The 26639-nt window shown below is 40.0% G+C and overlaps 1 protein-coding gene and 1 non-coding gene across 7 annotated transcripts in view; one reads left to right on the top strand and one right to left on the bottom strand.

The window, feature by feature from the left end:
- Nucleotides 1–26639, bottom strand: part of LOC119901036 (dedicator of cytokinesis protein 9-like) — a 67534-nt gene that overhangs the window by 18610 nt on the left and 22285 nt on the right. For all 6 annotated transcript variants that reach the window (XM_038716496.1, XM_038716477.1, XM_038716487.1 and 3 more), the window contains exons 2-27: nucleotides 24302–24418; nucleotides 17751–17840; nucleotides 16091–16173; nucleotides 13990–14059; nucleotides 13147–13242; nucleotides 11852–11986; nucleotides 11508–11682; nucleotides 11132–11187; nucleotides 8221–8295; nucleotides 7920–8060; nucleotides 6919–7263; nucleotides 6724–6806; nucleotides 6138–6260; nucleotides 5960–6039; nucleotides 5672–5859; nucleotides 5064–5129; nucleotides 4356–4448; nucleotides 3943–4054; nucleotides 3560–3678; nucleotides 2581–2667; nucleotides 2372–2461; nucleotides 2100–2215; nucleotides 1654–1723; nucleotides 1409–1534; nucleotides 346–417; nucleotides 105–251 (exon numbers count right to left, since the gene is read on the bottom strand). In XM_038716496.1, coding sequence (XP_038572424.1) covers nucleotides 105–251; nucleotides 346–417; nucleotides 1409–1534; nucleotides 1654–1723; nucleotides 2100–2215; nucleotides 2372–2461; nucleotides 2581–2667; nucleotides 3560–3678; nucleotides 3943–4054; nucleotides 4356–4448; nucleotides 5064–5129; nucleotides 5672–5859; nucleotides 5960–6039; nucleotides 6138–6260; nucleotides 6724–6806; nucleotides 6919–7263; nucleotides 7920–8060; nucleotides 8221–8295; nucleotides 11132–11187; nucleotides 11508–11682; nucleotides 11852–11986; nucleotides 13147–13242; nucleotides 13990–14059; nucleotides 16091–16173; nucleotides 17751–17840; nucleotides 24302–24418 — 2955 coding nt within the window. The remainder of the gene's footprint in view (nucleotides 1–104; nucleotides 252–345; nucleotides 418–1408; nucleotides 1535–1653; nucleotides 1724–2099; nucleotides 2216–2371; nucleotides 2462–2580; nucleotides 2668–3559; nucleotides 3679–3942; nucleotides 4055–4355; nucleotides 4449–5063; nucleotides 5130–5671; nucleotides 5860–5959; nucleotides 6040–6137; nucleotides 6261–6723; nucleotides 6807–6918; nucleotides 7264–7919; nucleotides 8061–8220; nucleotides 8296–11131; nucleotides 11188–11507; nucleotides 11683–11851; nucleotides 11987–13146; nucleotides 13243–13989; nucleotides 14060–16090; nucleotides 16174–17750; nucleotides 17841–24301; nucleotides 24419–26639) is intronic.
- trnai-aau lies at nucleotides 9371–9444 on the top strand. The gene has a single exon. It is a non-coding gene; the product is annotated as a tRNA-Ile (tRNA).

Raw genomic sequence — 26639 nt, 5'->3', positions numbered from 1 at the left:
ACACATAACTCTACAGTCCTTGACATTTTCATGTTTACCCTAAACCAAAGGGCTAACTGATCTGCATATTAAAGGGCATTGCAGGCGTTGGGAGGAGTGCCAACCTTGGTGAAAACTGCCAGGCTGTGATTGGCATTGCGAGCTGCATCCAGGTTGTCCTTGTATTTCTGGGTGATGTGTGGCATCAGCATATTCACCAGAGTCTCCACTGCATGGTAGAACGATACAGAAAAACGCTGGTTCCTGGAGAGCTGGACAAGAGAAACAGAAAAGAAAAGAGAAAGAGGATTTAGGCTTAGAGGAAAGGGGTTAAAGAATCGTCGAGAAGACTAAAAGAAAACTTACCTTGACCTTCCCGCTCTCTATGAGATAATGTGCCATTGATTTCACCAGAGCTTCAAAGAAGTACCACGAGTGCTGCAACACAAACTTAAGAGTCAATGCTAGAACATCTACCACCCTAAATATGGAACAAAATGCTAAACAATTCAAGTTAACCTCTTTTTCAAAAGGCCAGGCATGTATGTAAGGTCAAATGTATGTAATGTGTGTGTGAAACTAAAAAAAATATTCAGAACAAAGCAATATTGTCGTAAAGTTACAGAGGCAAAACGTTAAAGCAAACTACATATTTGGTTGTGTTTAGAATCAGACTGATATCTGTTTTATCATATAAAAAATGAAGTCTTACAAACTGTATAATTATCATGAAAACAGCATGTAGGATTTCCAGTGCCTAGAAAAGTAACCCAAAAACTAAGACACTGTCACCCAAAGAACTAAGAAAACATTTGCACAAGCTAAACTGACTTACTCATTTTTCTCTACCTTTTGTCTACAATTAATAAATACATAATTTGATGAAGTGAAATCTTGGTATTTCTTTTTGTTATTTCAAATGAGGCAACTAAGTCTAATCATGATGTAGAGCAGCTAAAGCAGTTGTGTTTAAAGGTGACTAGCTTGAAGGAGTAGCAGTTATGCTATCTTAGTTGTCAACATAGTTTTTGACTCTAATGGCATTCATGCACTTTGGTGTATTTAAGCTACGTTTAGGAATGTAGTGTACATTTCTTTAAGATATCACTTTTAATATAAATATTAAGAAGTAAAGACAGGGACATAGAAAAACAGAGACATTTAATTCCTATTAACTAAATAATTTTTTTTGTTTGTATATCCTGTATCTTCTCTGTGTTTTTTCTTGTCAAAAGCAGAACACAATATTAGGTATTAGGATATTAGGGTATTAGGTATAATGTATGGTTTCCCTAAAATTAAATGCATACAATTAAGGCAGTACAACCTTTCTGTTGTACAGGTTGCCGGCCAGCCTGGAAACATTTAACTCTTTTATCTCAACTTCACCCTTTCTTGGCCACATTCAATTTTTATGAATGTAGGTTACCTTCAGCAGCTTGTTGCTAGTTAGGAAGTCTGTGGACGGCTTGAGAATGGCAGTCATGGCTTTAGCCAGCTCCTCATGGACTGTTTTTACATTGGTGGAGGAATAAGCCTCTGGCTTAAACACAAACTGAGAGTAAAGAGGGAGAAAAAAAATCACATTACAAATAATAATTAAATTCTACAGGAATAGACGGACATGCAACTATATTGTCTGCATATCGTAAGCATAATTATAAAAGACTGCACCTTGACATAAGATCTCAAGTAGTGTTCAAGCCCTTCTTCATGGCACTGTGCTACAACATGAACCATCACCCTGAAGAGAAAGAGATCATGTCATGAAAATATTCAAGAATATGAGGAGGAAGTTGAGTTCGCTAGAAGAAACAAGCCAAAGACAGGAATTGCATTTCTTGTTTCTAAAGGACTGACACCTCATTTACACGCTGCCTACAGAGCTTCAAAGACTAGCCACACGCACAACTCAGACGCATACATGGGTGTGCACGCCATAGGTAAGTGTCTAATGAGAAAAAGGATTCAGGCTATTAAAGAGAAACAGGAGGAATGAGCTTTGAGAACCAGATGAAAGTGCAGTTATTCTAAGAGACCAATGCTGTAACACATAGCTTTCTGCTGCTGGAAACCAGGCATTTCATAAATGTGTGTAAGTGTGTGCGTGTTTGGCTTGCCTGGTCACGTTGACAGCCACATCCTCATGTGTGGCTCTGGTTAGGACGCAGAACAACTGGTTGAGAATGGTGGGCAGAAAGTTGACCATGACATGACCCTCCATCGCATGGAGACTCTAGGAAGAAGGGGTGGAAGTAAGAAAAAGAAAGAAATATTCAAAGTTTGTAGACCCCTCAAGTGGTAGATTACAAGATAGCATTTGATGAGGCATAAACAAAAGGGTGTGTTCCGTTTTCCTTGGGGCATTAGAAATAGATGAGGCTCATAATACCTTCAGGTATTTAACCAACTCCCCCTCTGAAGCTTGTTCTGACAACTCCATGCTTTGACGGTGGTGGAAGAAGTTGTGCAAGTGCTGATCCTAAAGGAAACATATAAGTGCATGTCAACATATTTCATTTTTATTTGCATTGTAAAGGGCATTTAGTGATTGAGCAGGTGGGATTCATGGACATAATTAAATAGATATGATGTGTGTACCTGAGTATAAACTGTGGAAACAAGATGAGTTGAGACTTTGAACAGGGATTTTGCTCCGTCTACCCATTTGATCTCTGAACCAGAGTGCTGCAACGACAAATGGGAACAATTACCGCACTGCTGAATAAAACTCGACTTTGTTGATTTATTAGAGCACAATTAAAACGCCACAGCATAGACATCCTGATATAAATGGCAAATCAATGACATTGTTTTGTAAAATAAGAAGACATGCTGTTTTGCTACATAGCTGCAATGTACTAGAAGTTTTTTTTAAGCTAGGGTTCTCATGAAATAATGATGGTTTTGGTGTGTTTCTTTTTTGCAACAGATGTCCTTCCCAACCGCTGAGTTTAGAGACTCAACGTTAGTTCTTTTTGAGAAAATTACTTCACACACAGGCAGTACAATTTGAAATTAGCACTTAGCCTTATGCATATATGCATATTTGATGAGCCAATTTTTAATTAAATTTACACTAAATGTATTATGCCTACATCAAAGAAATAACACTAAGGCATTTTAATAGTGAGATGACAGTGATTGTTAGTTTTATTGGATTACGTTCGAATCCTGATCAGATTTCACAGGCATTTCATGTGAAAGCCTCTTCAAGCCTCTTCAAGGTCCCAATCCAATCACAGCTAATAAGATCTATATCCATTAAGCACCAACTACACTGGATCCTAATATATGGTACTGTGAGAAATCCCATTATTAAAATTAACATTTTGAAAAACTGTTTGAGGTCAATACAGGACCTTATGACACACAAAACAACTTTGGTCTAAAGCACTTCTTTACTAAAACAGAATATTGCAGCAATCAATGACTAGGCATACAACAACAACAACACCTGCAATCAGAGATTCCTCATCAGATTATGGGTTTAAGCCCTCTCATGGCCTTTGCGTACATCAATTCTCCACATAACTCTTTACAAAATAATCAAATGTTAATAATAAGGATAATTTTTTACCTTGTTGACGCCATCCTGGGAGCCGAGGTACCCAGCGGGCAGATTGGCGGCCACAGGCAGCTGCTGTTCATTCATGATGACTCTGCCATCCCTTAGCAGAGGCAGCCATGCTGAACCCACTGTGGGTGAGGAACAGTTACATGTTTGTAAAGTAGTGGTAAAACTGGGGTGGCTGCAGCATGAACATGAAGATTACAATTTAAAATATCTCCACCTACTGGGGAGACTCATAAAATCTATGTAAACTATGACTGTTTTAAACTGTGTTTGCCCACATTCTGCACTGTAGATATTTACATGAATTCATTGTTTTGTATTTTGTGAACACATTAAATACCCCTTGGTGTTTTCATTGGAAGACATGACTGAAAGCTGCAGCGTACCTGGGGTCTCCACCAGGTCTTTCTTCTTGCTGTTGCTGTCACAGCTGACATGATAGAAGGTGAAGAGAAGGTGATGCTTCTCGTGCAGCTGAGTAGGCAGCTCTATCTTTATCTGAAGGTGAGAAAAACACAGATTCCTGGGGTTGGTTCCCTAATACAGAGGGAGCTTTGTTCAGGAAAATGAAAGTGAAAAATGCCTGCGGAGCATTTCCACTGAGGATTCAATATAGAACTGAAATGTACTCAAACAACATAAGAGTAGGTGAGAAGTACCTTCTTACTTCAAAACACACTGCTTTCAAAAAACATGTAACTTTTTTACTTTTGAGCATATGTCATAGTACATATCTCATTTCACAATTTCTATTATATTAAGAAAACGCTGATTATGAGTAGCATGGCAATCGAAGTACCTCATCATAGAAGTCGGGGTTCTGCTGGTGGTGTAGGACGGCTGCATACGCCTGCTTAGTGAATACAGGACCTCCTGGATGACCATAGATGCACTGATAATCAAACATGAAAAACAGATATGAGTGCATGTCATCACAACGTGGTTTAATGTGTAAAGTGCTAGTGGCTGCTTTGGCTATTAAGTCCCAAGCCAAGTCCAATCAGTCCAAAGTCAAGTCCCAAGTCAAGACTCAAGTCTCAAGTCCTACACCAAATTTCATGGCGCTTTAAATTAAATGAGTCCAAGAGGGTTAGTAAATTTACAGAAATAATTAATGCTTTTTCAGATTTGTATTTTCATATGCCATTAACTACAGATGATGCCATTAAAGAAGTCATTGTCATTTAACTAGGCATTTGATAGAGTGAATGTGATGGTGTCACTGCTAAACGCAACTTTCTGTCCTGCTTGTGCAACGTGATTTGCTGCAGTCTAATTGAAGAGTCGATCCATTTCAAAAAGCTAAAGTCCATGTGAAGCCACCGGTCAGTGGTGTTAAAGCTGAGTTGCAAGTCTTTTTGTGGACACATGACGTGTACTTGAGTCAGACTCAGCTCCACGAAAGAGACTTGCAACTCAACTTTGTCTTTAACACCAATTTCAGGTACAAAACCTATTAGTTTGATTCATTTTAGATTCTATGCAAAGAGTTGATTTGTCAGTGCACCTTCAGCGGCTGGGTATCATCCTCATCTGAATCCTTGAATTCAATGCAAACGGCAATATTCCTCGCCTGAGGAGGGGAGACAAAAGTTAAAAACAGGCAGATCATAAAAGAAAGAACAGGTTCCAAGACATCCCTGGTGCCCTGGAACCAATTTTGCCAGTTTCTATAAAGAGGGGGGAAATATTTCAGGCACAGGATTGTCAGCTCCCATTTAAAACAAAAGAGGGCAGAAAGACAGATGGGGAGAAAAGGCAGATTGGTTTCCTATATGGAGCTGACCTAGTGAAAATAACAGGCCTGTATTAATGTATTAATCAGAAGCTGCTGCTCTGTGTAATGGATAATTCTATCCAGCTCTGCTCTCTGGCTGAACGAGCCTGAGGTGGTTGCCAGTTGTCTCGTAGGCCAAACAGGAACACAAAATGATGATGGTAAGAGAACGCTAGCCAAAAAAAAAGCATCACTTTCCAGAAAGGTTAATTCAAATGTTTTGGTATGATTTTATGTTACATGTAAAGGATGAAATATATATTCTGCATGTTTCCTCTTGTTCAAGGGTTTGTTAAATTAATTCCAATGTACTGCTATTCATCCCATACTGTTCCTACCTTAGCAAATGATTTCTGTCCGTCATATTTGAGGTTTTTTGGGTACACATAGAGGTGGTTTTTATAGATGGTAAATGGTTGGGAGCACTTAGCGATGCAGGGCACAAACTCCTCCACCTCCAGAAGAGCGCTGCCTGGCCCGTTGCCTTCAAAGTTCCTCACAGGGATGTAGGAGGAAGTCACACAATCTGCAGACAGGAAACAAGAGGAGTAACTAGTTTGAAGTTAAAGTCTGATGATTATAAATAGACGGTTAAAAGTAGTATTGTAAATATTTGGAGGCTTTACTGGTTACATCCGGGGCCACGCTGTCGATAGTTACATCTAAGTTCCCTAAGAGCACAGGGAGTTTGGCCATTTTCTCTGGTCTGTTGAAAAACCATACATAGAAACAGCAATTACAAAAATGTATCAAAACCAGTACCAGTATCTTGTAGATATCTTGGAGAGAAGAGGGAAAGCATACTTTCTGAAGTCAGTAAGCACTTTGAACATGTCCTCATCTGACAGCTTGCTGCTGTCCTGTCTGTAAAGAGCTGAAAAGCGAGCGCTTTTGTCCAAAGTTCCCGACGCATCTTTGAACACAGGCCTGCAGAGACAGAAAACTTTACTGGCAAGAGAGCACATCTAAGTTCTACACTAGTTGTTTAACAATTTGTGCCTCCAAAAAGGCTGACTTTCCTTTGACATTCAGTTTATATGCAGTATCCTAAATCTGAATCAGTATGCGGTATCACGGCACATAAGTCCCCTTGACTTTGAGAAGGTAAACATTTTCCTTCAACTGAAGAAATAATTAGTATTACAATACAAACATTTATAGATATTCAAATTTTGAATTAGCAACTGCAAGAATTTTAGAGGTGCTGTTTCCCCCTGTTTAAGTCTTTATGTGAAGCTATGCTAACAGGCCGCTAGTTGTAGCCTAATATTTAGCATACAGACATAAGTGGTCTTCTCATCGAACTCTCTACCACAAAGCAAAATGTCACACTATTCCTTTAAAGCTATATTTCTTTGACACAAAGAATGGAGACTACAGAAATACACACCTTGCAGCCCAGGCGAATGGCATCCTGTACTGTCCCAGTCTGCTGCAGGCTGTCTTAGCATTCTTCAGCACCTTTTGAGCCATCTACATGTAGGTGAGAAAACAGGGGATTCATTTTATTAATGAATCATCTGAGATGACTGGAGCACACTGTACTTTACAGCCATGTCTTCGTCATCACTGCTAATGTCTGTACCTTGGCGGAGTCTGAGCTCTTCATGTAGGGTTCAGTGCAGTGGGTGATCCCCCCCTGCAGGACTTTCTCAATCCTGGCCACCAGGAAGATCTCCGGATGGGGGCATGTGACTGAGAACACCCCCTTTCTGGGGTACTGGAGAGCCCCCTCTGGGAGCCCACTGGCCTGCCTTTGGCCAGCCAGGGGAACATCACCACTGCCATTGATGTGCACGTCCTGCCCGCTACTAGAGCCTGATGTCATTTGTCGGACCAACGGGTGGTTGAGATCCACGTGGAAGTCGGCCGAGATCTTTCTACTGTTCTGGACGTCAAAGAGCGACAGCACCACATAGAAAGGCTCCACCTTTAATGAAAGGAGGAGAGGAAGAAAAATATTTTTGTGACTATAGTTGGAAGATGAGAAACAAACAGAAAGAGTAAAGAAAATAGAAAGGGAAAGTTTAAGGGATACCATCCTTCCTAATGCACTTCTCATTTTCCATCAAGTCAAAATGTACCATTGATGTAATCGATCTTCCCATTCACTATTTCCACTGTGGTTTCGGTTACGCAAACCCATTTGTGTGTGTGTGTATGTTCTGAGTAGCAGAGCTAATAACTTAGGTTTCCCAGCTGAGTGCTGAGTGTAGCAGGAATCCTCCTTCTTCAGAGACAGAGACCTTGGAGAGTGACGGCAGGAAACCAGCCTCCGACTGGCGTTAATGCATGGTGGGAGGCCCAGGCTGGTTGCCATGGTAGCGGCCATTCCTTGTGCCAACAACACCAGTTTTGACAGGGGCCAGCCAAGTGGGCCATCTGAACTGTCTGTGATCTTCTTAACTGATTTAGACCTCGCCCTCGTTTGCTAAAAGGACATTTCCCAGAATTATCCTGTAAGCATGTTTCTGTCCTTGCAAATACATGTGCATTCATAGAAGTGTGCCTTCTGGGTCAACTTGGATAAAAATACTGTAAAGGTTTACACCTTCAACTATATTTGTATATTTCATTGAAACATACATTAGTTGTGGGTCCCTCTTCATTCTCTGCAACACAGCCCTGCAGGTTGAAAGACAGGTCATGACAGTTGACCAGGACCCTCTTCCCAAACTTCTCTTCAAACTGACGCACATCTGGCTCAATGCCAGAGAAGTCCAGTTTCTGTGGAAACAGGAGATGATGTCAAAAGGGTTGCCGAAACAAAAATCTTTGGTCATTAAACAAGAGCAAAACTGACTGTGGTGCTAGTGAGAAATTAAAACAATGCTCATACAAAATGCACAGGACTTTGTAGTCAGGGATTATCTTGTGCATCTGTCACCTGTGTGTCAGGGTCCAAAGTGAACAGCTTCAAGCGAGCTTCACTCCTTGTTTTGGACTCAATATCTCTGGCAGTCTGTTACAAACAAAGCAACAAACGTTATTCAACATCAGTAACAGCTTATTATTTAAAAAGGAAGAGGGAAGGAAACAACCATGATGTCCATATCAGAGGCCTGGGTTGGAAATACAATATCAAACTTAAAGTAGGAATGAGCATGTAATCAGGAAATTCAAAGACAATGTAAATTCACATTTTGTAAAGTCCAAGTCAGAAACCATTTGTTTTTTTTCTCCATTTTCCTCTTTAGTTTTCGATTGTGTTTACTGTAAAATTATTTATTTAGAATGACCTCATCTGTACAATAAAAAGTAAGAAAAGTACATTTGTAACTGATGATAGTAAAATGTTTTACCGCTGCACAGCCAAAAGCTTTGGCAGCATAATATGAACATGACAGACCGTTTGTGACGTATTAGGATTGTATTCATATACTAATTTTGACAAACTCTTATAGAGTATCTTTCTACTTTTAAAGCTGAATTAACTTTTTTGCCACTTAGATGCACTGCAACAGCTGACACTGACATATTATCATCTCTAAAGTTGTTATGGCTAAGTATTAGCAGTGTACAATTATAGAATAATAATAATTATGTACTATTATATTAACATTAAATTCAGTTCAATTAATTTAAAACTGTGCCATTGAATGGCTGTAAATACAATGTTCATACAAAAAGAAAAAAAATGTCCTATGGACCATGGACTAAGGACTTCACAAATGACAGGACATCCAGTGACCTATAGCATGGTGCAACACAGTCACTGCCAAACACTATCAAAATCTTTAAAATCTGGAAAATATTTTGTTAGCACAGCGCTAACAGCAGGTTTAAAACGTGATCAGGCACGCGCACGCATGCACGCACGCACACACACACACACACACACACACACACACACACACATACACACACGTCAAAACATCCAAGAAGGGTGAGATGACAAAAAGCCACTCAAGCCAAAAAGAAACATCACACAAGACACCAGGTGACTGCAGCAGCTTTTCCATGACGTTACACAAACTGAAGTTTCACAGAGGTTTATTGATCAAATTTGAACTCTTTCATTTTCACCCCCCACAACAGGCCGGTTAGCTCAGATGGTTAGAGCGTGGTGCTAATAACGCCAAGGTCATGGGTTCAATCCCCATACTGGCCACTGGTTATAATTTATCAGCTCAAGGTGTTTGCATTGTCCTGCTCACAAGCGAGAGCTTAGTGATTTAAACAAGTTATGCCCCTCTTGTGCCAAGTTACAAAGACTTCACACATGGTGACCACTCTTAGTTCTTTGACAAGACCAGACCACCAAGTGTTGTAAGATGGGAACTAGGGAAACGGGACCGCGTGGACGGACAAGGCGTCTGACTTCGGATCAGAAGATTGAGGGTTTGAGTCCCTTCGTGGTTGAAGGCCCCTGTGTTATTTATGGAGAAATAGTTAAAGCCATAGCGGCAGACCGTATAAGAAGTAAGTATTTTCAAGTTTAAACAATTTGTGCTTACATAGACTTGGGGGCACTTTGCACACGACTGAACATCCAAAACTTGTCCGTTTCTTTTTTACTTCTGGAGGACAAATTGTTAAAAGAGCCATTGTCTGTTTTAGTCTGTCCTTGTTGTTTTATGCATTGAATTTTGTTAGAAAAAAGAATGAAAGATAACCCCCCACAACAGGTCGGTTAGCTCAGATGGTTAGAGCGTGGTGCTAATAACGCCAAGGTCATGGGTTCAATCCCCATACTGGCCACTGGTTATAATTTATCAACTCAAGGTGTTTGCATTGTCCTGCTCACAAGCGAGAGCTTAGTGATTTAAACAAGTTCTGCCCCTCTTGTGCCAAGTTACAAAGACTTCACGCATGACAGGGAAGGGATGGTCATGGGTTCAACCCCCATAATGGCCAGAGGTGATAGTTTAACAACTCAAAGTTGTTAAGTCATATGTGACCACCTTCCAGGTTGGTGTTTGCATTGTCCAAAGGTTTAACCTTTGGTGTTTGGTGTTTGTCCAAAGGTTTAACCTTTGGTGTTTGGATAATGCAAACACCAACCTTGAAGGTGGTCACATATGACTTAACATCCAGTATGGAGCCATTGTTAGTTTTAATCTGTCCTTGTTCTTTTCTGCATAAAATGCTGTTACTAATCAGAAAAAAATACCTGGCTCTGCAGTTCTAAATGCTGCACTATGTTGACCAGTTGCTTTGTCCTTCTGCTGCTGTTCGGTGCCGGGCAGGTGGTTTACAGTGGATTTATCAGAGCTTTTTAATTGAACCAGCTGCCTGCTGCTGCTAAAAACAATGTCGATGGGAGCAATGAGCGTGAAACAAAACATTAAAGTCATGGGCCTGAAAATCAAAACAGTGATGCTAAAACACGTCAAATTCACCTCTCACATACACACATTTTTTTATATATAAATAAATTGATCAGTTCAGCTTTAACTCTATATGTTGACTTGCTAAGTACATCAAATCACAGAATATGCCTTTTAAGTGTTTGTTCTCAGACTGCCACGTTCCACTGTGCACTGTTCAGCACCAGTGTTGGCCTCATCCGGCCCCTACATTTGGAAACCATACACACTATACCAGATGTTTGCTTGTTAGCACCAACAGCAAATGCAGGGACCTGGTGGCAGGAAATACATTTGTTTATCAATTCCATTTAAAGCAAAGCTCCAGTTACAGTCCAGACTGTTTGCAAGTGAAGCCATATGGCCCCTCCAGACATCCAAAGCACCTCCACAGTGTGTGGAATAATCCATATGGTGTGGCTTGTTGTGTGGTCAAACAGAATTAGAGAGCATTGTTTAATGCTACTACAGATGGAAAAAACAGGCTACCTGAAAGCTGTCTTGAAAACTTCCGGAGGAGAGGTCTGTTTTTCCATGCTCCTCATCTGTTGAAGAGATCAACATGAGCTCTGTTAGCTGAGGCAAAAACTTAATGTGTTGGTCTCTGCCTCTCTATGAAGAAGAAGAGAGGATTACATAAGAAAATAATATTGTTGTCATCAAGCATGAGTCATTTTTATAAGGCAAATCCTAGAGATAAATTATTCCATGGGGTACAGTTGCATTTAGGAATCCCGCAGGTGCAGCAAGCATTTAAAAACATGAAGACGCAAACACTGTAAGACATGCAAACAAACACTTGCAACAATAATTGAGCTGCTAAGACAAAAAACAAGATGTCAAAGATAAATGCATAAGGACCCACCATCATGCAGGTCTCCGTTCCTCTTCTCCTGCATGGCCTGGTCAAAGCTGCTGTGGAGAATCTTGTTGAGTGTGCCAATCCACTCCTCCATCTCTACTTCGCTGTCTGCAGCCAGCAGGAACGTGCTCTTATCTTGCATCTTCAGCTCAAAGGCAAACCGGCGCACTTTGCTGTTCTGAAAGAACATAAATGCAAACAGTGAATTAATACCTTTTGGCCCTTTCAATTTTTAATTACATTCCAGCCCTTTAGAGGGCCTTTTCTTCAAGAATGCCCATTTTCTTTTATCTAAATTCATAATGTGCACTATAGTATCAAACACCTCAGTGCTTTAGGTTTTTTACCTGAACAACCCCCATGCACGAGTCAAGAAAGATGGTTCCTTTGGGTTCCTTTGAAGTGTTCTCATCCTTGTAGAAGTTCAGGTTGTAGGATCCATCTCCCAGTTGGGCCAGATGGAAGTACCTCCTCTTGAAGGACTAGAGGATGAAGATAGAGAACGTAAACATCCCAAATGGCCTCTTTCTCTCTAAAAATACTACGAGGATTGAGATGGAGCATGGGAAAGCTCAAGGGTACAATGAATAAGTACGACAAGTTCTGGGCTGCCACTGATTTGATTTCCATATGTGCAGAGAAAAAGAGAAATGGAATGGCGAAAATCCAAGATTTGTATTTACCGATTATTGATAACAGAATATTATTTGAAGAAATTAGGTGCAATTACGACAGATAAGAAACTTTCCAAATATTGTCAACTCAGTAAGACACTTACATAACAACATATTTTATATAAAAACTGTATCAAGAAGGAAAATTGTTATCAAAAGGGGAAGGAATGATGAATAGATCTGCATGCCAAAAGACTGATAGCACTCTTTTGGAAAAGACTAGCAGACCAATTATCACACTATAGGCAAGGCAGCTGCTCTCAAGTCTTCCATTAGAAAAGGTTACGGGTTTTTGGTTAGTTGTTTTTTTAAAATGCCTTAATGTGTGCTTTCATTTATGCTGCATTTTATTTTATATTTCTGTGTGTCCATAAGAACAAATATATTGTTTAAAGCTATCAAAAGTCAAATAACACAATTAATTTAAAGGAGTACTTCAACAATTTAGTACTGTTTTTCCATTAAATTGTAGGTCTTTAAATTCGAGAGACATATTTTAAAAAGAATGGTCCAAATCTTGGCCAAGGTATCCTGATTTTAGTCTCTAGAATGGGTCGAGCGTAAAATTCACTGGATCCTACATTTCCCATGATGCAACTTGGTAGCATATTTCTTCTGTATTCTATTTCTTTCAAACTCCACACCTGTAACGGAGGCTCCAACATTTTGAAGTTTCAACCCAAAGGCATAAAAAATAACCCTAATGTTGATGTTTTTTTTAAACTCCTCCAGAGCCAAAGAAGACATTATGCAACTGTTTTCACAGGTTGGTTAGCTCTCCCTGTGCTGAGTAAACTGAACTTCAAGTGTATATCAGTGGAGTGCCCCTTTAACCACACTGGCTGGAAGGTTGTGTACTTGTTAAAGTCAAAATCACCACAGCCACTACTAACAATATCAGAAGGGGTTGTGAAAGTCTGCGTTGACTTTAGTGGTTAAAGCTGTTAAAACTGTAAAACTGTACGCACCCGCATAGTCACACTGATTGCACTGTTCATGTTGCCTTTGTACAGCCAGCCATGTTTAGACACTCCTCCCTTCTGAGATCCGAGGGAGGCTGTGTCCTGCAGGAGGAGGTGCAAAGAACACACATTACCACATGTAATTTACCATTAAATGAAACTACACACAGATAAAAAATAACATACATTAGTGTTTTTATGTGTCTCTTTCTCTTAATGTAAAAAACACATAGACACACACATATATTTATTTACACACTTTGCTTTGAGCTTAAAAATCTGCTGACTGCCCTCAAGGCCAGTGGGAGGAGAGGCCCACATTGACTGTCCATACAGCCCAGTGAAGAATGCTCTTCATTAAGACCACCTTTTACATTAACACGGCACTTCTCTAATCTCAGGGGATTTCAGCCATGACAGTGTGTCCATTAAAGGTCACTGGCCTTCAGTTAAATCAATGCCTGAAGCAAGGTAATTACTGGGGGGGGATGTGCCCTTAAAATGCTACAAATGTCATGAAGATGTCAGCTATTCTGGGAAACGGCGAGGGCCGACATGATTAAACAAAACATCCAACGGTTGGCTTGTAATGAAGGAGTAAAATTAAATGAATGAATACAATGTCGTTCAATAAATTATATGTTTGGGGTGGTAATTAAGTTTCTGCTTGAACGAGGTTTGGTGAGGCCTAGAGAACGGTTGAGCTTGTTGGCCTTGTAGAATCATTGTTATTAACTATTCAAGGGTTTGCTGAGTTGCTGTGTTCCTCACACAAGCAGGAATTAGTTGTGAGAAGTTTTGGGAAAAACAGGGCTTGGAGGAATTAAAGTTCGGCATTGATGGTCTTACCTCGTCTTTGTCCACGTCTTCATCCACCTCAAACAGGTGAGCCGCCAGTTTCTCAGGTCTCAACACCTTACTGAAAGTGAAGGAAAAAGATCATTTAGACCTGGATCACTAATCACCCAAGGACTCATGCCTCATGTGCGCTAAATATAAAGACACTTAGCTTAGCTTAGCACAATGTCACAGCTTCTGGCCAAAACTAGTCCAGCACAATGATTCCCCCACAGTTCCTTACAGATGAACTCAAGTACCCCTGCATCAACTTTAAACTTGATGTTATTTAACACAGTTAATTGTTTCAAAAAATGTTTATTACTTATTATTATTTAGTTATACAATTTAACTGTCAATGTTTAGGTTATGATCAAGTTTGCATTCGTACTTCTTCCGTTTGAAGTAGTAGAAACTGGATGTTTCAACTATTTATCCATTACTTTTAGCTTTCGATTTCAACTTTCTAACTTACAACAGTTTCTCTTTTTGCTAGTTAACCACTTTTTAATGCACTGTTACGACTGACTCAATATGTGGAAGTGGGACCAAAAAGAGGGGAGCTCGATGAGCAAAGGCTTTACCCCTGAAAGATGAAAGAGGGGGAAATCCATTTAAAGCCTTGTAAGTCTGAAGGTGGATTTTTAAATCTAGTCTGGCTTGTACTGGTAGCCAGTACAAAATTATCAAGACAGGTGTAACAAGACCCAACTTCTTAGATCAAGAAGTGGTCTCTGGCAGTTGCGTTCTGGACTAAATAAAGATAGGCCTGAGAAAAGTACAATGAAATAACTGATTCTGGATATTATGAAAACATGTGCAAGGCATCTGTATCACACTTGGATACATTTTAAAAGACAGATTATGGAACATTCTTGAAATGTGGTTCAAAGGTAAGACAGGAATAAAAAACTCTAAGAAATATACATGCATGTTTTAGAATCTTTCAAGGCTACTCAGTAATGAATACCTTTACAGGATGTAGCTCAAATACTGCAGCTGCTTCTCTAAGTGCAGCTCAAATCCCAGATAGACAGTTTGCTCTTTGACCTTTTCAAGACCCAGCTTGCTCTGGGGATCTACTAGCATAAACAGAGTCAAGGCCAAGGCCAGGGTTCGTCTAGTTTTTATGTTAACATGACACACAACATCTGTAAAGCACATTCCTGTCCTTAAGGAAAGTGGCTCGACCATTTTGGGATTTCCTTTTTAGCTTTAATGATATCCATCAACAGCAGTCCCAGAATAGCTCTGCTTATCCTTGGTAGAAAAACATAGGAAGGCTTCTATTGTTGTTGTGAAAAAGCTTGGAGCCTCTGAGACAGCCTCTGTGTTCCTAGAGATCTGGCTAAAACACTGGGCTGTAAACACAGGGCAGAGTCACTGAACACAAAAACATTTACAATATCCCTTGGAGGGCTTTGCAGCACAGTGTGCTATGCGGTGAACAAAGCAGACAAGCTGAACAGCACATGCATTTATGGTTATAAAAGCCGTAGAGAAAATACAACACATGCATTTTTGGTTTTTGAAAGCAGTAAAGGTGAAGGTGTTAATCTGTTTTCACAAGAGACAGATTTAAAAATGTCCAAAATAGAAGTAGCAGAGGCTGAGAGATATCCTGACTTTTAGTCCCTAATATGGGGCTAGGCTTGTTTGGGTCTGTGTCATCCACAGCATGGCAGACAGTCCCGGTTGATTCCCATAGAAAAGCTTAGAGAAGCAGCTTTGTGCTGCTCTTTAATGGAGGCGGAGAAACCAGACGTACATTTGCCAAAACAACCAGTTAGTATTCATTATTATAGTTTTTACTCTTGTAAAAGTAAAAACATGTTTGAAACATTACCCATAAAGCATGAATGTCACCTCCATGTGGACGTGACTTAAGTAAAGTTGACTTACAAGATATGAAACCAGTTCAGCTCAACTGTTACTCTACATTTAAAACAGAGTAGCTGGCAATGACCTTGGCTGCATGAATTCAGCTTAGTAGACTCTACAGTATTGTACTTTCTTTTTTTCACACTAAGACAACAGTCTCGACATCGACCTGTCAGGAAAACGCTCTACACCTCACAACATCGGTTAATATAGCTGAAGCACACACACTCACTTTGGAAGCTGACGGAAGTCTCCAGAATACTCTTCATACTTGTAATTGACCACATGCCAGTCAGACTTGTAGGTTTTGATACACTGCAGAGACAGAAAATGAGGAGGGGGTGAAGGGTCATTTCAACAGGAGCAAATTAAGACGTGTACTTACATGCATGGTCCAGACACGGACAGGCTCAGGTGTCTAAAACAACCTCAGATTTTTTTTTTAACAATGGACATGGATGAACTTCCTATAAGGCAGCTTTTACACATGCAGCATGGTAAGACCACTAAAATACATTACATCCCCCTGAATTAGCAAGACGAAGACGTCCAGTATCTGACGATGTGTCAGGCAGTCAAACAGTCTAACTGGTACTAACACAAATCAATCAAGCTCATGAGAAGACCACAGCAGACAAAATGAAAATGATTCATGTAAGTCTTAAATTAGAACACCCATTCAGACAGGATTAATATTACAAGAGGGTGGTGAATTTCCGCTCCTTCTGCATATTTAAAGTCTTTTTGGGACGCTTTTTAGCCAAAATTATAGGCCGTTGTTCTGTAACATATAATGAGATGCTGCAGGAAGGCTGTTTGACCTTCCTCACCAACGGGCTCATGATGGTTTAGCGCTCAAAAACAAGAATAATCACAATGACAATATTCATTTGATAACCTGCTCTCCTCATCCCCTCTGATATTTTCTGCCAGACTTGAGATTTCTTACTCAAGTCCCCTATAACTGAACAGTAGAGTCACAGAAAACCAGTTCATTTCTTGTTAGTTAGTTAACTGAACATCTACCTTTTCATCATCATTATAAAATAAACTGCTGTTCAAGCTTGCAAAGTTGCAGGTTTTTGAGAGATTACGTTGGGTAAGAAGTTTTCCATTCTTCCTAACTACATCAAACAAAGCCAAACATCTGACACAACCCTACAAACCAAACACCAGTAGTACCACTTTTGATATTCCAGTATGTGTTCATCAATTCTGGAAAAATATAAAATACACATGTTGTTCGAGGCAAGGGGTCACTAAAAGGTGGAAAAATAAATTAAGAAAAAGAACAGCCTGTGTGTATAAGGCCGCACAGCTGGTCCAGATGTAGTTATGATGTAATTTCTGGCTGCAGCCATAGGGGACTATCCCCTATCAGGCTCTATCAGGCTGCACCCCAACAAAGCCCGACACACAGTTCCTCTGAAATAACGACGTGAACTGTGGCTGATCCTCTGCACTGTCAGGAAACATGTGAGGGTGGAGAACACAAATGGAAGTTCATTAAAAGGCTAACATCAGCATTATTAACATGCACCATATCAGTTTTCCCTTATCTCTAAATCATGTGAGTGGTCAACATACACTTACTTAAACCCAATCAGCTCTACTTGTCTGGATTTATGTCTGAACTTTGAACTCCAGTATTTGATGGGTCTTTAAGGTATGTTTAAACTTATGAGCTCGAGTATCTGATTGAGGGTGTTGCATTATCTGGACAGAGGTGAAGCACCTGTGTTTTGGGTGAAAGGGGAGAAAACATGGCTGCGCTCCAAACAAAAGGGTAGAGCAGGGCTTTGGTCACGACAGAGAGGTTGAGGCTGTGGCCAAGATAGATGGGCTGAAGAATGGACAAAGAAGGCTTACATCCAGGTATGTATTAGTTTTACCTCTTGGACGAACAGCGAGTGAGCTTCTTTCTCAGCAGTCTCTGGCACAGTGGAGAACAGAGTCCTGCCCTGGCGCCTCAGGGTGGAGATCTGAGGAGGGAAAGGGAATGCAGGCATGAAAAACAGACTGATAGAAGAGATTGGCACAACAGATCCATCCTGTTGGTGTTTTTATACAACAGGGCAAATTCACTCACAAAGTAAACCCACTTCTGGCTTTGGGTGATTGTTTTGTGTTGGTTTTACAGCTCCTCGTAATCATATGAAATTTTATTGACCCCCATAGCGCAGTTCTCTTTTAACTTTTCTTCAAAGGAAAGGTCATAGACCGAGGAAAGCTACAGGCCAGCTCCCTGGGGCTGGTGGGGATCAGTGCGATGCCCAAGGACACTTCACCAGAGGAATGCTACTTGCTATGCCTCTCTGATTCCTTCTCATTCATCAAGATGGTCAAAAAATATCAGTTTGTTAGCTTTGACTGTCCAAGCTGACATTTAAAGGATGAGACCACTGACACCACCCTCAAGTCTGTATGCAAAAGCCAGGGGACTTTAGCTTAGCTTAGCAAAAAACTGGAAGCACGGGGAAACAGGTAGCACTTGAACAAACATCAGTGTAATATAACCTACCTAAAATGATAGAAACCATCTTTGGGACAAGCGTATTTGATATGTACCTTGATATTTGTTTGTTTGGCCCGTCCTCTAACATTGAGGGAGCGGGGTTTAGCTGTAATGCCGTCCATCCTTATATACAGTTTATGAGACAGAAAATGTAGAACTGGCAGTCAGAGCTAACCAGCCATAAGAAGCTTCTATACTCTCCGTTTCTCCATGCACATTTATGGCCCTTTGAGAGTCTAGCACTCTGTAGGGGAGTGTCAGTACATTAGCCATAGCCCTGCTGTTCATCACGGTTAAGTTACTTTCTAAATATCTTTTTAAGCTGCGAACATAGAAGAATGATCGGTGGGTTCATGTGTCTGACAATAATGTTGTAATAATGTAATAGATCTTGGAGTCTTGCCTCTATCATCAGGGTTAGGGAGGAGTGAGAGGATTTGGCTAACGCAGCTTACAGTTCCTCTTTAAGACTTCTCAACACACATGCATATAAAGTAAATACTCAGATCTTTGTTTGAAGCATCACACACGGGGCACGGTTAGGCCAGTTGGTAGAGCATGTGGCTCATGTATATGTCCTTATCGCAGCAGCCAGAGTTCCAGTCAAGCCCGCAGCCCTTTGCCAATTTTGCTATATTAACAATATTGCCAAAGCTTAAAAGATAATACAAAAGAACAATTCATTTCGTGCAGTTCATTAAATAAAGAATATAAAATAAATAAAACAGTAAAAGTGCGTGTTTGTGTGTTTAAATAAAAATATAAAATAAAAAATAATTAAAATAAAAAGTTAACGTGTGTGTTTAGAGAAAATAAATAAATAAAAATGAAAAAACAAAATAAAAAAACAGTTGGCACGTGTGTGTGTTTTGAATGGAATTCATGCGGTTCATCAAATAAATAAAATAAAACAGTAAACATGTGTGTGTGTCTCTCTCTCACTCCCTCATTCCCTGTCTCCCTGTCTGAAATAAAGGCAGAAAATACATTTAAAAAGAAATACATTGCAACCTCCCATCTTTTAGTAAAACAAATATTGCACGTAACCGGCACTTGGATTATTCTACATTTAACACAAAGCAACATTTTGGCTACACAGTGCGATGTCTATAGTAAACAGGTGAAAGGTTTAGCTGGCGACACAAAGGATCACTGGTTTGATTCGACTACTGGGACCTGTGTGCACAAAGGTTTCTACTCATTTTAAAATTTAAGGACAATTATCTTTATAATATTAATAATCATATTATTGACGGGAAGTGCTGGGATTAAAAATAACAAACAATCATGTAAGGTGAACTTTCTGAAGAAGAAGGGCCCTAAATAGTTTCAGACCAGTTTTAAACCAGCAGTTCACTGACAGAACATCATCAGCCAACCAGTCTAATGCAAAAAGCAGAGATGAAAGAAGATGCTACTTGTGTTCTTTTCAGTTTCTCAAAGAAAAAAAAACAGTGCTGCGGATAATGTTATGCAGCCTGTATTATTCCAGCCCTAATTATTCTCTCTGCTAGCCGTACTGGATGGATGCAGCCAGAGAGAAGAAAGTAAGGATCCATAGCTGAGGAGAAAAAGGCGCCTGGGGGCATCAATACTGTTGGGCTAGCAAGCCAGGCACGCTATTGGATGCTGCAACCGCCACTGCTCCCGCTTAGTGTTCTGCTTTTCTACTCAACCCACAAAGATGAATAGGAAAGAGTGGCACAATGACCTAGTTTTGTCATAAATCTCCTATCCTTACAGTGGCAAGCATACAGTTGGTGCACCTCTGCCCTCATTTGTCCAGTTCACTCTTACAATGGCTATCAAAGAGGTGTCAGTAGCCCAAATTGAGCTTAGTTTGTTCAGTCCTGCATTATCTATAGATCTCCATTTAACTTATACAGGACTGAACAATAAACCAGTGGCGCCAGTGACACATTAAAAAATCTACAGTGAGGAGAATACTGCTCATTTAGGCTGACAATGCAATGCAAAAGACTTGAGCTGTTTGGGGAAATGTAACTATTTATGCGTTTGTTGAAGCAGCTGCTTACCATGAGCTAGATGATTGATACCACTCACATATTGGTCCGATAAATATAAGACTTAGCTTAGCATAAAGACTGGAAGCACATGGAGTAACAACTAGCCTGTCTCATTCCAAAAGAAAATGAAATCTGTCTACAAGTTATATTTAATTGAATCCGTGCCATTTTTACTTTAAAAGATATGCTTAATTGCTTTCTTGCAGAGAGTTAAATGAGAAGATTGATACCAGTTTCATACCTCTATGCTAGACATGAAGGTAGAGCCAGGAGATGACTTCCTGACCTGTGAGGGCAACCCACAATGCTTTCAAAATATCCAAATATCGCTTTAAATGCAATGAGCGGGGTGTGATCAAACTATAGGGGCGAAGTTGTCCTGTATTTGGCTATCATAAAAACTCAAGTGTTAACAGATAATGGCTGAATTTCAATTTTTGTGTGTTTTACCAATTAGCAGTAAAACACAATATGACACCTCATAGATAGTTGTACTTGCACAAGCTTCACAGTCTATTTTCTCATTCAGCATTTTTGTCAATTCACTGAAAAGAAAACATTCAACACACACGGCCTGTTCATTTGACCAGTCACTCACGGGAGACTTTGAACAAACCGCACTGCTGTCAATCAACTCTCAGCAAGAACTGCTGGCTACCAATTAACAGCATTCCTTTCACAGTCATTAAACCGGGGCTTTGATGGCTTCCACTGGGCCAGAGGAGCATTTTCCCAGAGGCAGTGACACTACAGGGCAGATAGGGTGATGTCAGACAGGAATTAAATTCTCTAGCACTGAGCTGTCTGGGCAATGTGTTTGGGAATGGGAGGAGAGAACCGAGTTTTATGATGGTCCTCTTTCAACTTTGACAGACGAAAGAAACTGTAGTGTGTAGTGTTTTATCTGTGCATACGTACAGTTACATGTGTGACTCTAGATAAGCAGAAGAGAAATGAATGTGCATGTACTGGAAGTTAATCCATAACTTTACCTCCTTCTACACTGAGGCTCTCTCTTGCATGTAAGGTTAGTGTACACATGCCTGTGTGTGTGTGTGTCCATACGTGTGAGTACTGTGCAGCACGTGCACTAGACCCGTATGTCTAGACCCCTTTCTCCTCTCTAAACTCAGTGATGTAAAACATATGGCAGGTTAGACAGATGGACGGACTGGGTCAGACACACACACACACACACACAAAGAGTCCTGGGCATTTACTAATGGCTGTGCTCTGCAGACAGCCTTGTAACAAAAACCTCGTCCTCTACTGATTGTGAAATAGCAGACTGTACATTGAAAGTTTCCCACCGCACACTCTGTTATTGCTCTGAACTTCATTTCTCAAGTGTGTCTTTTCTATTCTCTTGTTTTATTCCCTTAGTTTGACTGTTACAGTATTGTCCGTGTGATGACAACCAAAGGGCTGAGAAAGGGAAGAACAGTAGTCTCCTAAAACACCTGGTCACTAGCAAACATTACACAAACAGGAGGAAATAGCGCATATGTTGGGGACTATTTTTAGCGGTACATTAACACACATTTGGTGCTCTATATTATTTACAAAAGCAGGATGGTGTATGTGGGATTGAGTCAAAATAAACTACAATATGTATGTTGATGGTAATGAATGAATATGTCACAGTGCAACAGTGTGGCTCACTGATGTGTTTTGAATAGTTTTTGGACAACAATTGAGCTCTATGGCACAGAGGAAGTATATATATCAGGCTTTGGATACACACACAACACTTGTAAGTAGCATACATCCATGTTGGTTTGGGTCTGCAGCTCTGCACACGGGATTTGTTGACAACAAGAAAGATATAAAATTTGACCTCTTATTCTTTTGTGTCTGATTAATCGTAAAATTTTTCTGGAGTCTTGAGGAATAACAAACATTTGAGCGTGATTCAGTCCCTGTTTTCTCTTTCTCTCTCAAACTGGGAATGGACCCCGCTGAGTTTCATCTCTGCACTATGGTGATGTAATGTTGACACAGTCTTTGAGTTCCTGCGAACACAAGCTGCAGATCTATGTAGTGTGTAAAAGACCAGTGATTACATACAGTACATGTAGAAATAAAATGTATAACCCATTCTTCTTCTACTGTAAGTTGCCAGTCCACGTCTAGACTAAAACAGCGTTTTTCTCCCCCCAAAAGGGGTATCAGTGTGTGTGGGGTAAACGGTGCTATTACTAAACAATTACATAAGCCAGCCCAGTGAGGGTCAGGTTAAAGTTAAAACAACCTTTAGCCACCTCTTACTTTTGTGTTGATTTTTAAAAGCACTTAAAGCATTTAGGACTGATTCACACAACTACAGACCTCCACATTCATCCACATCCCCTCTGAGCAGCTTCCATGAAGAAATCTGTCAGTCACATGACCCTTGTCACCTTCATCATATTTGTTTATGTCCCCCAGTAACACAAAACAGGGGTGGGACAATTGCAAAAAGGACGATTCTTCCTCTGTGTCAATTCTTGCTTTATGAATCTCTACCATTCTGATGCTACAGCCCTTTATGCATACGCAGTGCGGCTGTATTACCAAGCACAGCTTCCTTTAACTACACCCAGCCTTCAAACCTGCAACTTTGAGGTAACAAGCCCACTTGTCAATAAACAAAAAACAAATCCTCTGTAATACAGTACATTCCAGGAGTTTTATTTTGATAAAGTAGTGCTGTCCTGACTTTATCTCAACATGCCTCACCCACTTCTCACAATCACCCTGTGATTTTCTACATTTCCCAGAATCACTTTAAATAACCTGCTGAGAACAGATGTTGTTTTCAGCTGTTAGTGTGAGTGGGAGGAACAATGATAACAATAGAGATATCAGGCTGATCGCACAAACAGTGAAGTTTCCCAGTGATGGAAAGTAATTAAGTACTGTTCTTGAGGATAATTCTTAAATATTTATACAATTTCCATTTTATGCTGCTAGAGGCTAGCAGCTGAGGCTTCGTCCAAACTGTCGGCGACTGAGTTGCACTGTGGGTAATGTAGGTGCTACATTTAGACAAGAAAGAAGAATGCAAGGAGTCTGAAGGATGATATATTTATTTCTGTTGCATGGATTGTTGTGTAAACTGCTCATTGTGAATACAACAATGTTAGGTCATGTCCACATGTTGAAGTGCTATTGATCAACACAGTGACCCCTAAATTGCTCCAGATGGTCAGGCCAGCACCTTGTATGGTAGCTTGCTGCCACGCTGCCACATGCTCACACTTGGTGCGACATTTTACATATGATCAACAAGTAAAATCTAATGCAAGTTAAGAAGTTCATATTAGGTCCACCTGGACTGCAACAATAACTCTGAAAGGGGTGACTCTGCATAATGAATAATTTACATTGTGGTATTACTACCTTCACTCAAGTAAAGGATCTGAATACTTCTACCATGACTGGAGTTTCCAGGCCTGTAAAAGTGAGAGTCAATTTAAAGCATGGCATGTTGTGGCAACTGTCAGCGGAGAAATCTGTTCTTGGTTAACCAAAAAAGAAGCTCTTGATAATTAATTTAACTGAATACTTAAAAAAGGATAGTCTCATACTGTAGTGTAACTTATTTACAAAATGGCAGAAAGTCAATTGCAATAATCAAGTGTAATTGCTAGTTTAAGTGGCCTCCTCTTTCCCAGTGGAAAATATATTAAGCTGCTGTAATCAATATTATTATGTGAACAATGTTTCATCTAAAAATGATTAATGTGAGTATTATAATTGTCTACATGTAAACAGTGGTTTCACATTTGTGCTTAGTGTGGACACAGCTTTAATCAATACCAGATTCAAGGTCACGGCTCTGCGACCAAGTTTGACCTGTGAGAGGGGAAAAACTAAACAAAAATGTACCTACAGGGCTCAATAAATAACTCTGTCTTACCAGGAAGTCGTCCGTGGGGAACTGTAGCATGTCCCGCTGAACATCACTGATGATCTGAGTCTTCCTCTGCAGAAGCACATTCTCATAGTCCAGAGGCTCTATGATCTTTGGCTTTACCTAAAAGAGAAGATTACAGCAGTGGGTCAACAAGTGGCGACATGTGGCAAGGCAGACTGCCTGCAGCTTGTTTTTGTTCTGTCCAGTTGTCTTTGCTTCTCTATAAGTCTTGTGGCAAATGTCATCCAGAGAAAATGTTTTGATCAATAAACCAATAATTGCACAATAAGGGTTTTAGTGTATGGTATGAGTTACAGAGGGAGATCTGGGATATTCACGCTGTCTGGAAAACAACTTGCTATTGTCCTTTTCACAGAGTTACTGGTTGACAGCCACACCAGCAGGAACTGGCACAGAGACAGAGATGAATGTGGGTTAACAGAAAAGGAGATGCTAGATGAGAGAAGCGAGGGATGGATGGATAGATGGGCGAGAGTCTGTGTGTGCCAGTCACTGTGTCATGAGCTCACGTTGGAAATCTGAACTGGATAAGTAAATAGTGACCGTTGCAGCTCTACAAATCTCTCTTTTGAGAATTTCCAGGAGTAGGGATTACCTCCTCATACCAGAAAGACATACGGTCCAAACATAACTCTTCATTCCATAATAAGCAAATCCTTATGCTACATTATAACAGAGAAGGCTTTGTAAGCATGGGCGCTTGACAGTAGGTAAGATGGTGGAGCCTAGTTCATTATCTAGCAGAGATTTAACTCCCCCGTCACTGCAGACATCAGCTCTTACATTCCACAGAAAATTCCCAAAGGATTCCTCCAACATGTCCTCCCAGCATGACATTAAGTAATAAATCTTCACATATGACACACAGGGCTGTGTTTACATATTAAGATTCTAAGGAAGTAAACAAAGCATTGATCTATTTAAAGCTGAACTAAGACATATTTTAAATACTTCACAATCTTGATAGTTTAACTCATTGCTTTGTGGGGGGCGTACGTGATAACCTACCTAATTTATACTTTTTGTACCAATTAATTTCAGGTATAGATAAAGACAATGTGCATAAAGTTGTGAATCGAAGTTAGGAATGAAGACAAAGCTGAACTCAGCTCTGCCTTCTGTATGTCCTTTGCTATAAAGCCAGATTCATGAATTTAAAAAAAAGTATAAACTACAGATTCTGCTTCACTTTCTAAAGCTCAAGATGAGGTCTTCTAAATGCTTGTTCTCTCTAAGCAACAGTCTAAAACTCCAAGATCCAGTTTGCAATGATGTTAAACACAGAAGAGCAGAAAATCTTTAAAATGACTTAAACGATTTATCGATTAGTCCATCAAAATAGTTGCTTGTATTGCAGCTTTATCAAACAAATAAAAGTACTTTAAAAGTCTATTACCGTGCTAGCAGCTCTATGAGGCTGCACTTAGTAGTGCTTTAAGCAGAATGCTAACATGCTAATGTTTACCAAGTTCATTATCTTAGCTTAGCGTGTTAGCATGCTAACTTTTGCTAATTAACACTTAACACAGTACAGCTGAGGCTGATGGGAATTTCATTAGTTTTGCAGGTATTTGATCATTAAGCAAAACATTGGGCAAATTCAAAGTTTGACCTGATGATGGTGGAAGGGGAATAGGGTTAAGTTATTATGATTCACCCTGAGCAGGACATGTTTGTACCAAATTACATGGTCGCTGACAACTTTCAGTCTGGACCAAAGTAGAGGGCTGAACAATCAACTGACTGACCGACAATGCCATCCAATCCCTAAAATGGGTATACTAAGTGCAGTTGACGCAACAGTACAGGATTTCTGAGTATTTATGACGTTAAAATTTATCAGAAAAACTGCATCTTTACTCAACAGACAAAAATTGGAAGAAAAACAGCTACTAGACAGAATATTACCAAACGTTTTCACATCTCTCTGTACATTTCTAAATCGTCCCAGCTACCCAGCCTAAATGTGGCCGCTAGCCGTGGCTTTGATCCAGATTATTTGGATTAACTTCTTGGTCTGGGTCCAACAAAGACATAACAAACTGAGGCCAATTAAACAGGTTGACTGACCATAGATTTACATTTTGATTCATCCAACCAATCCTCCTGATGAGGTAATGTAAATACCCTTCCATATCTCTCAGCCCTTTGGATGTAAAAGATCTGATAAGCAGAAAATCGTCGGTCCCGATTTCCAACTGGATAATTGCCAGACGGAAGATAACTACAAGCAGCTGTGAACTATGACTTGTAAGTAATGATCTCACATGACTACAGTAGGGAGACCGTTATGTGATGATCAAGTTTAATTTAAAGGCTG

This window comes from Micropterus salmoides, unplaced genomic scaffold (genome assembly GCF_014851395.1).
Source record: "Micropterus salmoides isolate LMB-PRFRI ecotype aquatic unplaced genomic scaffold, ASM1485139v1 Ms_hic_scaffold_1, whole genome shotgun sequence".
NCBI classification, from domain to species: domain Eukaryota; kingdom Metazoa; phylum Chordata; class Actinopteri; order Centrarchiformes; family Centrarchidae; genus Micropterus; species Micropterus salmoides.
The sequence above is the reverse complement of the archived record's forward strand: the minus strand, read 5'-3'. Positions and strand labels throughout refer to the sequence as shown.